The following is a 13,935-nucleotide window of genomic DNA, read 5'->3' on the forward strand; positions in this document are numbered from 1 at the left end:
AATGTACACATTCACATTACGTTCAAAAGTTTTCACCCCAGACTCTTAATGCATCGCGTTTCCTTCTGAAGTATCAGTGAGCGTTTGAAACTTCTGTTATAGTTGCATATGAGTCCATTATAGTTGCATATAGTCATTACACAAAAACGCTGAAAAACCAAATAATTTGTGGGACCTGAAGGATTTTTATGAAAAACAGCACGCAGTTTAACTGTTCAGGACAAACAAGGGACTCATGAACAACCATCACTAAACAAAAAACACACAGCTGTGGATCATTCAGGTAAAAACGAAGTATTATGAAAATCAAGTGTATGTAAACTTTTGAACAGGGTCATTTTTATAAATTCAACTATTATTTTCTTTTGTGAACTATATGCAAATGTGTATTATATTTGGTAAAATAATATTTTAATAAAATAATTAACATTTTGCAGATTCTGCAAAGTGTATGTAAACTTTTGACTTCAAATTTATTAAGTGCCTAAATTAGTACCTAAAAGGTACAAAAGTGTATCTTTTGAAGAAATACCTTTATTTACTATAATAAAACCATTAAAAGTGTTGTCTGATACTGAAAAATTGATTAAAAACACTGCTAAAAGAAATATTTTCTATCTGTCAGACTATGTCAGACCTAAACTATAGAGACATCTTTGCTGAAAAAAAAAAACAAGAGACACCATCACAAAATTTGTAATGGTTTTACTGGTTATAATGGGACTTTTATTGGTTTTAATGGCAACTGTAATGGACTCTGTGGGTTTCTAGGTCACCTTCTATTGGTGGCTTGTTAAGACCACTAAATCCTAATGGAATATGTTCCCAAACACACTCCAGAAAACCATTTTTAATGGTTAAAAGTTGAAAGTTTGTAATGATTGTAATGGTATTTGTAGGGGAAACCATTAGAATTTCTGTTATGGTTTTCACTGTTTGTTTTAGCAAGGATAGTTTAAGGGTAGAAAAAGAAAAAGTTTATAAAATCACCATTTCTTTTTCTCTTTTTTTGTTTCTCTCTTCCCTCACCCATTAAAGCAGTCCACTCACAGCTCTCCCCTTCTAATTTGGACTCCCTGATATCCTGGGCACAGCACTAGCTACTCTAAAACACTGAAGATACCATTGGCCTCTTTCTCTCAACGGACGTGAACTCATCTTGGGACTCATCTTGCTGTCCAGGACAAATGGACGTCTCTGGCTCGACTTCCCTTTCCTCCTCCCCTTCCCCTTCATACACCTTTCCCTTTCTCACCAACCTCTCTCTTCCCTCATCCTCTCCCTCTCTCTCCCCATCTCCAAGTGTAGCCTCCACAGCCCTCTTCTGCTTTTTCCTATCCCTCTTGTCTCTGCTGGGCATTCTGGGCAACCTGTACACCCTGGGGCTTCTCATCCGCCGCCGTAGGATGTCAAGACGACGACGTACCGCTCCAACCTGTTGTTACTCCTCCTGTCTCGGCACCTCCTCCCCTTCTTTTTCTCCCTCCTCTTCTCCCACCTCGTCGTCCTCCTCTTCCTCCCTTCACCTGCAGGTTCTTAGTCTGGCTTTGGCAGATCTCGTGTACCTCTCCACTGCTCCCTTCATTGTGTACGACAGTTTGGCATCTGACTGGGCCTTCGGTGAGCTAGGCTGTCGGCTTCTACTCAGTCTGGATTTGCTCACCATGCACGCAAGCATCTTCACCCTCACTGCTATGAGTCTTGATCGGTATCGAGCTGTGGCTGATCCACTGGCAGCCTCGTCCACACCTTCCTCTGGACTCCTGAGAGTCGCTTTGGCATGGGGTTTTGCCGTGGCTCTCAGTTTGCCCATGATGATCACTTTGCACCTGGAGGACGGAGAGAACCAGGAAGGCAAGTTGTGCGTTCCTGCCTGGGATGAGCAGAGTTCGAAAGCATACCTCAGTGTACTCTTCTGCACCAGCATCCTAGGCCCAGGACTGGCCATCGGAGCATTGTATGCAGCTTTAGGCAGACTCTACTGGGTATCTCAGACACAGCCAGCTTGGGCTGGAGGGGGCAACGCCTACCCACCCCGTGCACCTCGCCCAAAAGTCCTGCTCCTCATCCTGGGGATCGTGCTGGCTTTCTGGGCTTGCTTTCTTCCGTTCTGGATCTGGCAGCTTCTACCACTGTACCGGCCTGAGGTTCTGCGCGTAGTGCCCGTGGGCACACAGGTAACCATTAATCGCATCCTCACAGGGTTGACTTATGGGAACTCATGTGTGAATCCGTTCTTCTACACACTGCTGACAGGAAAGCGCAGGCGGACCAGCAGGAAGGCGATAAGTGCGGCTGCCCCACTTTGCCACAAGGGCAGCTCTGAACAACAATAAGACTGTGCATAGTCATGTTTATTAAACAAATTACAAATTTTGGTGCTAAAGGGCTTAAAGATTATAGCTTTATACGTGTGCTGTGCAAATAGCAATACTCTGTAATCCAAGGCAATGATGGTGTATGTTCTCTGCTCTGCATTGCACATTTAAGGTCCCTGCAATCCAAAATGAAATACTAAGGGGCGAATACTTATGAAAGTGAAAGAGAGTTCATCACCTTTGAAATGGAAACCAAAAATTCTGGTCAAACTGCCGTTAAATATTAGCGGCCTGAAACGTGTGAAACATCTGTTTTATGGGGCGTCTTGAAAGGGACAAACAAGCTTCGTCAGGACGAATCGCCCCAGGATGGTCTAACAACAGGTGTGAACCATTTAACTACCAAATTGGTTTATTAGTCTAAGTGCAAAGGAGAAATTACATAGTATAGATTTGGCTCAAAGCTAAAGGACGTGTCAGAGTTTGCTCTTTCGAGGAGGATAAATCACTTCTGTCATGAAGCCAAGACTCACAATTTCTCATTCTCCAACAGGACATTATGTTCTCCATGAGGTACTTCATTATACTCAACTAAAATACTCAACAGATCTATTATAGTCCTGACTTTGTGTATTTATTGGCACCTTATATGAATACTTGTCTTGTTTTTGTTTTACCTGACTTTTTGTTATAAATTAATTGAATTATGCCATTTTAAACACAACTTTGAACATTTACAAATACACAAATTTGCTCAGTTTTTAAAACTGCATCCTTTCCCCTGTTTATGCATGCAAAAAGATTGAATTCAAATGTTACTGTATTCAAAAACCGCTTCAAACCTGGATGCTTCATATTTTTAAAACTTTCTTTCAGCCTATCTGTATTATATTTATGTTTTACTGTTAAATATTGCATTGCTTTGCACAAAAAAGCTTGCCTGAAAGTTTCTATAAATGAAATCTGGTGCTTGTCATAATATACAATAAAAATATTCTACGTAAGAACAGCAGCAGAATGGTTTATGATCTAAGAGAGTCCTCTGGGAAGCTTTAGAAGACTTCCTGACCTCTGCCTAAATGATACCGCAGGAACATAACACTGTAAAGCAATGCTGTCCTTATTACAATAGCAGATGAGTGAGATTTTCAGTGAAGAGAAAAGGAATGAGATAAATTAAGAAGAAATGAAGAGAAAAACACAGAAAAGACCAAGAGAGGGAGAGATCGAGACTGCAAATGAAATCAAATGAAATATGGTTTTCATTTAGGAAGCATTTATTTATGTGTCTGCATTGGCTCGAACTATGCTTTTGCTAGCATTCAGTTTTTTGTGGGTCTCGCATGGGGTGTGTGTGTATTGCACTGCAGTGCTTGGATGGGACTGTGTTTTCGTTGGATAATATGAGCCTTATTGAGTCTGTATCAGCTTTTTGCACTTTCTCAAAACTGACCCACAAATGTGTGTGTGCCTTGACCTTCATGCTAGGTTAGTAAACTTTGTAATGCTGTTTGTGACTTATTGACATTATCATAGACAACTACAGACTACCCAGAAGGAACCTGGTGTTTGCAACGTTCATGCATATTGTTGAATGGCAGCATTGTATTGGTTTGTGGCTGCCTGCTGCTCTGTGACGCTCATGAACAAATATTGTTTGACAGAGAGGAGAAAAGATTGTAGACGTCTGTGTGTGTGTCATGGAGGTGTCTTTAGCTCCTTGGGGATCTATTTGGGCCTTGGCAGTTATGGCTAATATTTTTTTAAAGATGAAACATGATAAAGAATATTAAATCAATAATACACAAATAAATACAATATGTGGCATTTATACTGTGATTTATACTGTAATCTGGAAACATAAGCTATTAATCATCAAATCATTGAAAAAACAGCACATGCTGATTAGATATGTTTTGAAGCATTGCAGCTGGTTTGAGCTGGTCCATAGTTGGTCATGAGATGGTTTAAGCTAGTCCTGAGCAGCTCATAACCAGCCTAAACCAGCTGCCATGCTTCCAAACATACCTAACAAGCATATATTATTTCTTTATGTACGATTTCTATGTTCGGGCTCATGATTTGACTGCGCTATATCATAGAATGCTGATGTTCTCGTCGTTTAGTCTAACACATCCACCCAGTCTGTATGTAGTTTGGAAGAATGCCATCTAACATGGACTCCATGAGGACCTGATGTGTGCACCTCCCTACTTTTTTCATTTCTTTTGGGCATGTGTTTCCATTTACCTGAGAAACATCAGAGCATGGTGAAAGAGTATTATGTGTATGTTCCTACCTCATAGTGTGACCGTTGAAAGTCATAAATGATGTCCTCTTCCGTGATGATATGGTTGCCAAAACAGCCTTAGTTTGTCCCACTCATCCACTCTGCACCTGTAAAACATAAGTTTGTAGCGCATATTTTATAGTTATTTTACATTAAATGATAGTTTACAATTTACCACCACTTTTGACTTCAACTATATATACAAACATGATGTAAAAGTGAATTTTGCATCCAATGTCCCCTTTGAAATACACAGTAAATAATACATGGTTTCAACATGTGGGTCAAAAGTTTACATACACCTCACAGAATTAGCAAAATGTGAATTATTTTACCAAAATAAGAGGGATCATACAAAATGCATGTTATTTTTTATTTAGTACTGACCTGAATATGATATTTCACATAAAAGATGTTTACATATAATAGTTGAACTTACAAAAACTACCCTGTTCAAAAGTTTGCATACACTCTCTTAATTTTGTGTTGTTGTTGTTTTTTTGGGATAGTTGTTCATGAGTCCCTTGTTTGTCCTGAATCAGAAAAAATCATTCAGGTCCCACAGATTCTTTGCTTTTTCAGCATTTGTGTCTATTTGAATAATGACTGTATAATTTTGAGATCCCAACTACACTCTTAAAATTAAAGGTGCTTTAAAAGGTTCTTTACAGTGATGCCATAGAAGAACCATTTTTGGTTCCACAAAGAATCATTCAGTCAAAGATTTCAAAGTCAAATGTCTTTTTATAATCTGAAGAACCTTTTTTATAAGCCATGTCGCGGGGTGAGAGATCACAGGACAGAGAACTCAGTGAAACAGCCCCGGAGGGTGGATTTTATTGAAATAACTGAAAATATTTGAAAGTCAATACGGTGCAGAGTGGCGGTGAAATGGCGTGCTCTTCTTCCTTTGTGGAGTGCAGGTGAGTGAGTGAGGGACCGGTCTTCAGCTGCTGTCTGTAGAAAAGGGGTAAGAGAGAGAGAGCATTAGGCTTCCAGTCTTGGAGAAGGCTTCTCACATTGTGCTGGTCTTGCGCTGCTTAAAAGCATGCCGGCTGATGAGCTGCAGCTGAAGCCGATCCCGCCGTGATGAGAGGCAGGTGTTGATTGTTGGTTTCCAGGGCGACGCTGATGAGTTCTCGGGACGCTCGTCACACTCCCCCCCCCTAAGCGTCGTCCTGGTCCTGCGAATAATATGTGTTAGAAGGGGAGAAACAGGGGGTGGGAGGGGAGTGACCCCTGACAGACCTGCAAAAGCTGCCCAGATCCGAGAGAGTCCATCGGCGTTGTTGTTGGTGGCCCCGGCCCGATGCTTCACAACAAAGTGGAAGTCCTGGAGCGCGAGGAACCATCTGGTCACCCTGGCGTTGGTGTTCTTGGCTTTGGCCATCCACTGGAGTGGGGCGTGATCGGTCACCAGGGTGAACTTCCGGCCGAGGAGGTAGTAGCGCAGCTCCAGGACTGCCCACTTGATGGCCAGGGCCTCCCTCTCCACGGTGGCGTAGTTTCTCTCGGCTGAGGACAGTTTCCTGCTGATGTACAAGACAGGGTGTTCCTCTCCCTCCTGGACCTGGGAGAGGACGGCCCCAAGGCCGGTGTCTGAGGCGTCGGTTTGCAGCAGGAAGGGGCAGCTAAAGTCGGGAGCCCGCAAAACCGGCTCTGAGGTGAGTGCCTCCTTGATTCGCCGAAACGCCTCGTCTGCTTCTGGTGTCCACTGGACCTTCTCCGGCTGCCCCTTCCTGGTCAGGTCTGTCAGGGGGGAGGCTAGAGAGGAGAAGTTGGGGATGAAGCAGCGATAATAACCCGCCAACCCCAAAAAGGCACGTACCTGGGTCTTGGACTTGGGCTTTGGGGCAGTCCGTACGGCCTCCACCTTCTTCTCTTGGGGACGGATCAGCCCTCGTCCTACTTGATAACCCAGGTACTTTGCTTCGTATTGGGCCAGGTGACATTTCCGGGGGTTGGCGGTTAGTCCAGCCCTTCGGAGTTCGGACAGCACCCTCCGCAGCCGGTCGAGGTGATCCTCCCATGCCTCCGAGTGGATCACGACATCATCCAAGTAGGCGGCGGCATACGCTTGGTGAGGCCGGAGGATGATGTCCATTAATCGTTGGAAGGACGCGGGAGCTCCATGCAGACCGAAGGGGAGGGTCCGGTACTGCCAGTGTCCGCTGGGGGTGGAGAAAGCAGTTTTGGGTTTTGCAGAGTCGGACAGAGGTACCTGCCAGTAGCCTTTTGTTAGGTCTAGAGTGGAGATGTACCGGGCCCGTCCCAATCGGTCCAGGAGCTCATCCACTCGAGGCATGGGGTAGCTGTCGAACTCGGACACCTCGTTGAGTCGTCTGAAGTCGTTACAAAATCGGAGGGTGCCGTCTGGTTTGGGTACCATCACGATGGGGCTGGACCATGGGCTGCGCGATGGTTCGATCACCCCCAACTTCAGCATTTGTCGTACTTCATTCTCAATAGCCTGCCGACGAGCCTCAGGGACCCGATAAGGTCGCTGCCGAATGATGACTCCAGGCGGGGTTCGGATGTCGTGTTGTAACACGGTGGTCTGCCCGGGGAGAGGTGAGAACACGTCGGAGAACTGACCGATCAGCTGTTGTAGGTCTCCCTTCTGGGCAGCTGAGAGGTGGGGGTTGACATCAACAACCACGGGCTCGGAGACGTGGAGAGCGGCGAGCTGGTCCCTAGTCCCGACCCACTTTTTAAGGAGGTTTATATGGTATAACTGGTCCGGGCGTCTTCTTCCTGGCTGCCGTAGGCGGTATGTCACTGGACCAACTTGTTCCACAACGGAGTAAGGACCCTGCCAGGTGGCGAGGAACTTGCAGGCCGCATTGGGGACTAGGACCATCACTCGCTCCCCGGGTTGGAACACCCGTGGTTGGGCTGCCCGGTTGTAGTGTCGTTGTTGGGACTGTTGAGCTTTAACCAGATGTTCCCGGACTAACGGCATGACCCGGTCGATTTTCTCCCTCATCTGCTGGACGTGCTCGACAACAGAGCGGTGACGGGCAGGCTGCTGCTCCCAGGCCTCCTTTGCCACGTCAAGGAGGCCGCGGGGTTGTCGGCCGAAGAGAAGCTCAAACGGGGTGAAGCCAGTTGAGGCCTGCGGGATCTCGCGAACGCCAAACAGGACATACGGCAGCATCAAGTCCCAGTCCCTCCGATCCTCTGCCGTGACTCGTCGAAGCATCTGTTTCAGGGTCTGGTTAAAGCGTTCGACGAGGCCGTCCGTTTGCGGGTGGTAGACAGTGGTTCTCAACTGCTTCACCCGCAGCAGCCTGCACAGGTCAGCCATTAGCCGGGACATGAAGGGAGTACCTTGATCGGTCAGGATCTCGGCCGGGATGCCGACTCGGCTGAATAGCTGGAAGAGTTCCTGTGCGATGTTCTTGGCCGTGGCTTTGCGTAGGGGCACTGCTTCCGGGTACCGAGTGGCATAGTCCAGGACGACCAGGATGTGCTCATGTCCCCGGGCAGACTTCGGCAGCGGCCCCACTAGGTCCATCCCGATGCGCTCGAAGGGCACGTCGATGATGGGGAGAGGGATTAACGGCGAGGGGGGAGGTTTCCTGGGCGAGGTCTTCTGGCATGTGGGACAAGCTTGGCAGAAGCTTCTCACCTCCGCGTCGAGCCCCGGCCAGTGGAAACGATCCCGGATGCGTTGGATGGTGTTTTCTCGTCCTAGGTGTCCGGCCATAGGGTGCGAGTGGGCTAGCTCCAGGACCGCCTCCGTCTTGGTCCGGGGTACCACTAGGAGATGTTTCTCCTCCCCCCTTCGCTGGGCGACACAGTATAGCAGACCGTTTTGGACGACAAAGTGAGGGACGGGATGAGGAGGAGGCTGAACGTCGCGACCTTCGATGCAGCGCACTTGCGTCCAACAGTGCTTCAGTCTGTCATCCTCCTTTTGCTCTCGTGCAAATGAGCCCCCTTCCGTGACCTGCTGAAAGACATCAAAGAACAGATTAGGATGATGGGAAGGGGACTCACCGTCTCTAGCACTGTCGGAAGCCAGGAGGGCGGAGCGCTGCATCGGACGTCGGCCTGCTTTTCGCTTCGGGCGGCTCCCTCTGGGGCTGACAGGCTGGGTGGCGATCGTGAGTAGGCGGTCGAACCCTGGCCAATCCCTCCCCAATAGTACCGGGACGGGAAGATCTTTAACCAGTCCGACCTCCAGTGACCAGGAGCCAGGCACCGCGGAAATCGTCACCTTTCGAGCGGGAACGTGTCTAGTTTCTCCGTGCACACACGTAATGGGTAAGACCGTCTTCGTGTCTCCACGGGGAGGGAGAAGGTGTGCCTGGACCAGGGTGACCGCACTACCGGAGTCCAGGAGGGCACGGAAACTCTTTCCGTTAATCTTGAGGTCCGCCTCCGGGGCTCCTGATGGTGGATCCGAGTGCACAATGCAGCCTGCCAGCCAGTTCCGGGTTGGTTGTGTCGGTGTCTCCGTTGGCATGGGCTCATCGCGGGGTGAGGGAGCCGCCGGTCTGCTATACTGCCGCTGTGTGCCCTCCGGCGCGCGTCGCTCCTGGACCACCCTCCGGGGAAACGGTGGCGCTCGCTCCCCGGCTTCCCGGTGTTGGGCCGCATCCGCCAGCTCGATGGCGTCGATCAACTCCTGGACAGTGTTGGGGCTTCTCATTGCTACTGCCTGACGATGGGAGCGAGGCAACGCACGCAGCAGGCGTTCAATCACAACGCGCTCCGCTACCTGTTCGGCCGTAGGATTCCCCTCAAGCAGCCAGTGCCGTGCCAGACGTAAGAGCTCGACGACCTGGGCGCGGGCGGGGGATCGAGGTTTGTACTCCCATTCCGTGAATAGCTGGGCGGCACAGACGGGCGAGAGTCCCATTCTCCCTAGAATCTCTCTCTTTACTTCATTGTAGTCATTGGCTAAGTCCGCCGGTAAGGAGAAGTAGGCCCGTTGAGCTTCACCACTCAGGAGAGGTGCCAGCGCCCGCGCCCAGTCTTCTGCTGGCCAAGCTTCCGTCGCCGCCGTGCTCTCGAACATCTGGAGAAACGCCTCGATGTCGTCATGGGGCGTGAGCTTGGGTAGCAACCGGGTAGCTTGAACTCGAGAGTCTGGCAGCGGAGCGCGTTGGGCTGCGGCAGTAGCGCGGAGGGCGGCGAGCTCCTGCTCCGTTTCGCCCTGTCTCGTCGCGAGGTGCTCTACAATTTGCTGCTGGCGGATGCTGACCTCGGTGAGTCGCTGAAGTAGCTGATCCATTTCGGGGGAGGAGCGCACACCGACGGCTCTGGCAAGAGACATAGTGGGGAAGAGGGAAAAAAAAGTTCGGGTGAGTGATGTGAGTTCTCGGCCGTGAAATCTTCACTAATCTGCCCGCATTCTCCACCAGGCTGTCGCGGGGTGAGAGATCACAGGACAGAGAACTCAGTGAAACAGCCCCGGAGGGTGGATTTTATTGAAATAACTGAAAATATTTGAAAGTCAATACGGTGCAGAGTGGCGGTGAAATGGCGTGCTCTTCTTCCTTTGTGGAGTGCAGGTGAGTGAGTGAGGGACCGGTCTTCAGCTGCTGTCTGTAGAAAAGGGGTAAGAGAGAGAGAGCATTAGGCTTCCAGTCTTGGAGAAGGCTTCTCACATTGTGCTGGTCTTGCGCTGCTTAAAAGCATGCCGGCTGATGAGCTGCAGCTGAAGCCGATCCCGCCGTGATGAGAGGCAGGTGTTGATTGTTGGTTTCCAGGGCGACGCTGATGAGTTCTCGGGACGCTCGTCACAGCCACAATTAAACTTTTGTCAAACAGAAATGTTCTTCAGGTGTTAAAGGTTCTTTATGAAACCATTTAGACAAAAAGGTTCTTCTATGGCATCGTGAAGCACCTTTATTTTTAAGAGTGTATTACAGAAGGTTCCAACGCTCACTGATGCTTCAGAAGGAAACACAATGCATTTAAAGCTGTGGGGTGAAAACGTTTGAACAGAATGAAGATGTGTATATTGATGTGTGTTTTTGTAGTTTGATATAAAAGTGAAAATTTTCTCTCGACATCATGAGGATACAGTGGATAAGTTTGGTTTTTTTATGGTCACCGAATACACAAAAAACGTAAGAGAGGGACAAAGTGAGCAGTAGCTCATTATCATTTAAAGAGCCATGGACCAAAACGGGTCGTTGTGAACAGAGCTGTTTTTGACAAGGTACAAAGGTCCTTGACTATTGAGGAATTTTAACCAAAGTATGTTGCAGACATTTCATGAAGACCCCAAAGAATCATAGCAACTTTGGAAAATGGGCATCTGATGTCCCCTTTAAGCAGTATGTCTGAGCTTCTGTCTTCCAAACATGTAAAATGGAGTGATTTATACTGTCAAGTTCCAAAAAAAAAAAGTGTGATATAAATAGCTCTTATGACTAAGTCACTATATTTAAAGTCTACTGAACCCATATGCTATGTCAGTGATCACCAATGGGGAAGACTAAAAGTGAATAATGGCTTAAATTTGGATCCGTTTTTCATATAAAGTTACTGTATGGCTTGAAATATGGCACGTTAATCATATGGACAACTCCTGTGATATTATATTGCTTTTTGGAGCTTGGCAGTGGAAATCAGTCTTTCGTTATAAGGAAAAGAGAGGCTTGAACATTTTGCCAAACATAACATTTTGCGTTTTACAAAAGAAAGGAAATAATATGGGGTCAGAATGACTCAAGGAAAGGTAAATTATGAAAAAGTTTAGAAAATTAGGCTCCTTATGGTCATCCATGTTACAATATTTGCAGCACTGCTGATAGATTTACATTTAGATAGATCAACCCAATTTAATAGTATTTAACATGAATAAGTCTTCTGAGGAATGTTCTAAGCCTTATAGTTTAATGACAATATTCAAGTTGAGCTGGGGGAGTCAGTCTAGGGACCCTCTCTCCGTTGTTCTCTCTCATGAGGGTCTGAATGATTGAGCGTGTGATAAACTTCAAACATGTGCTGGTCTCCAGCAAACCCAAACAGTGGAAAATATTGCCATGAGGGAGGGCAGCAAATCCATAAGCTGTCAGTTTATATTGGTAGTCACCAAGAGTTGGTATAATTGAGGTTTCCAACAATAACCACTGTGACTGTGTCAGAGAAACCTTTCATTTTGAAGAAGGCAGCAGAAAGACAGACCTCAGAGGTACGTATGGGGGGAAATAGTTTTTTTTTTTTTTTCACTGCATCGTTTTGTGTTACCTGTGTGCTTCATAAATCCAACACATGTTCCTGTTCCTGGAATCCTGAGTGTCTTTCCATCCTCACGCGCCCCTCCTTTTCCCTTGCCTGTGCTGCAGTGTTTGTGGCAGGGGCAGGTGCCCCTCCCTTGGGCAGTCAGCTCAGGAAAGTCTCCTGCTGGGCAGACGAGACTAGGCCGAACTTCAGGCCAAGCTCCTGCTGAGAGCGAATAAGAGGCTCCCTTTCTCTAAGACACACATACACAGACCTAAATTCAAAATTCCCATCTGTTTCTTCTCTCTCTCTTTCTTTCTTTGTATGCCCATCGCTCTTTCTTACCCCTCTTTTTCTTTTTATAAGCCGTTAAAGAATATACAATTGCCCCAAAATATCAAACGAAGTAGGGGGAAAAAATGCACAAAATGTGATATGAAACAAAAGTTAGGAAGCTCCTAAACTTTATGAATCTTTCGAAGCAGTGTTTCGAGCCAACCAAGTCACCTGATTTTAGTAGGCCTAAATTAGGTCTTCTTTCAGCTGATCAGTGAACTCATCCCTGCTGAAAAAAAAACAATAGAAACCATCACAGAAAGCCACTGAACCAAACGGAACTGACAAATTTTGCTGAAGTGCTGCTAAAATTATTGTCATGTTTTGGGCTGTACTAATCGGTCGAACCAGGGAAAACATACTATAGGCTGCCAAAAGTTATAAGAAATCAAGGGGAAAAGTGCAAAAAAACTGTCTGAGGAACAAAAGGCGTTTGTGGTTGGCCAAACTGAACCAGGGCAAGAATCTTGACAACATTCTTGTTTGTTCTAATTTCCAGTCAGGTAGGTGAAATATTAGGCTAATATCTTAATTAATACTGCTTGCATGTATCTTTACCACCTATTAACTTTAGTTTGACAAAATATTGCACCCTTTCCTGCCTACTAAGTCCGTATGATTTAGCAGCTTCCACAAATTTTTTTAGTGGTTTAGACAGCATAAATTAGCAGAACAACGTATTCAGTACTACATTAACCGTGCAATCCATGCTGTTGTTTCCATCCGAGTTTCGCCAATATGGCTGCGTATTCAGGTAAATGACCAAATCGTAAGTGCAAACCTTCTACAGTTTCCAATACAAACATTACAAACCATTAACTATTAACCATTAAAAACAATTTAAAAGGTTTCATGTAGTGTTTTGGGACATACTCCATAAGGATTTAATGGTTTTAACAAGCCACCAAGAAAAGTTGACAAATTACCAGCAGAGACCCACAGGGACCATTAGAGTTCTAGTAAAACCAATAAAATTTCCATTTTAACCAGTAAAACCATTTCAAATTCTATAATAACTTTTTGTTTTGTTTTGAGCAGGGTAGTATAAAATTTAAGATTGTAACTGATCTTAAGTCACTTTTATAATTGAAGCTGACAAAAAGTTGTAAAACATGTTATTGAACACAATGCTTGTTGCATTTGCAAGGCTTTAACCAGATGTTTTCAGTGCTTTGAATCATTTTGAGAAGCAACTGGTTTGATTACAAATTTTAAAAAGCATATTTTTCTAGTAAAATATTTCACAAGAAAGAAAAACGTTTGTGAGAAGTTAATTTATACAATATTATATTGTTATTCTAAAAATGTATACTTACTCTTGCGCGATGTGAACAAGAATGCTAGCAACAAGCAATTTGACTGTACTCAAAAGAAACAAAAACGCCGCGTGTCCTAACAGCCAATCAGAACCGTTCTCTCTGTTTGCACATTCAAGTGTGTTGCAGTTGACATAAAAAAAAAACTGATACCATATTTCCTGGTTTCCGTTGTTTGTTTGGTGAAAAGATGTTTGGATAATTTCAAGTTTTCAGACTCGAAAACGTAGTGCTCAGAGATTAACTGCACCTGTGGTAATATGCTAGCCTAGGACACATGTACGAATTTAAAAATGTTCAAGGTAAAGTATTGTGTTCTGTCATTTATACAGATATGTGACCCAGGACCAAATTGTCATTTATAAAATGAAATCTGAATACATAACCCTTTCATTCATGTATGGTTTGTTAGGATATGACAATATTTGGCTGAGATTCAACTATTTGAAAATCTGAAATCTGAGGGTGCAAAACAAAATCAAAATATTGAGAA

The 13,935-nt window shown here is 45.7% G+C and overlaps 1 protein-coding gene across 1 annotated transcript; it reads left to right on the forward strand.

Moving 5' to 3' along the window:
• The first annotated feature begins 1,187 nt into the window (after positions 1 to 1,187).
• Positions 1,188 to 2,542, forward strand: uts2r3 (urotensin-2 receptor 3). Its single transcript, XM_073847985.1, has one exon. It carries the CDS (start codon positions 1,188 to 1,190, stop codon positions 2,334 to 2,336), a length of 1,149 nt encoding a protein of 382 aa, XP_073704086.1. The 3' UTR covers positions 2,337 to 2,542.
• Positions 2,543 to 13,935: the final 11,393 nt, after the last annotated feature.

Source organism: Garra rufa, chromosome 9, assembly GCF_049309525.1.
Source record: "Garra rufa chromosome 9, GarRuf1.0, whole genome shotgun sequence".
NCBI lineage: Eukaryota > Metazoa > Chordata > Actinopteri > Cypriniformes > Cyprinidae > Garra > Garra rufa.

Excerpts from the sequence above, each read along its gene's own strand:
- uts2r3 (XM_073847985.1), top strand. The coding sequence starts at position 1,188 with ATGGACGTCTCTGGCTCGACTTCCCTTTCCTCCTCCCCTTCCCCTTCA.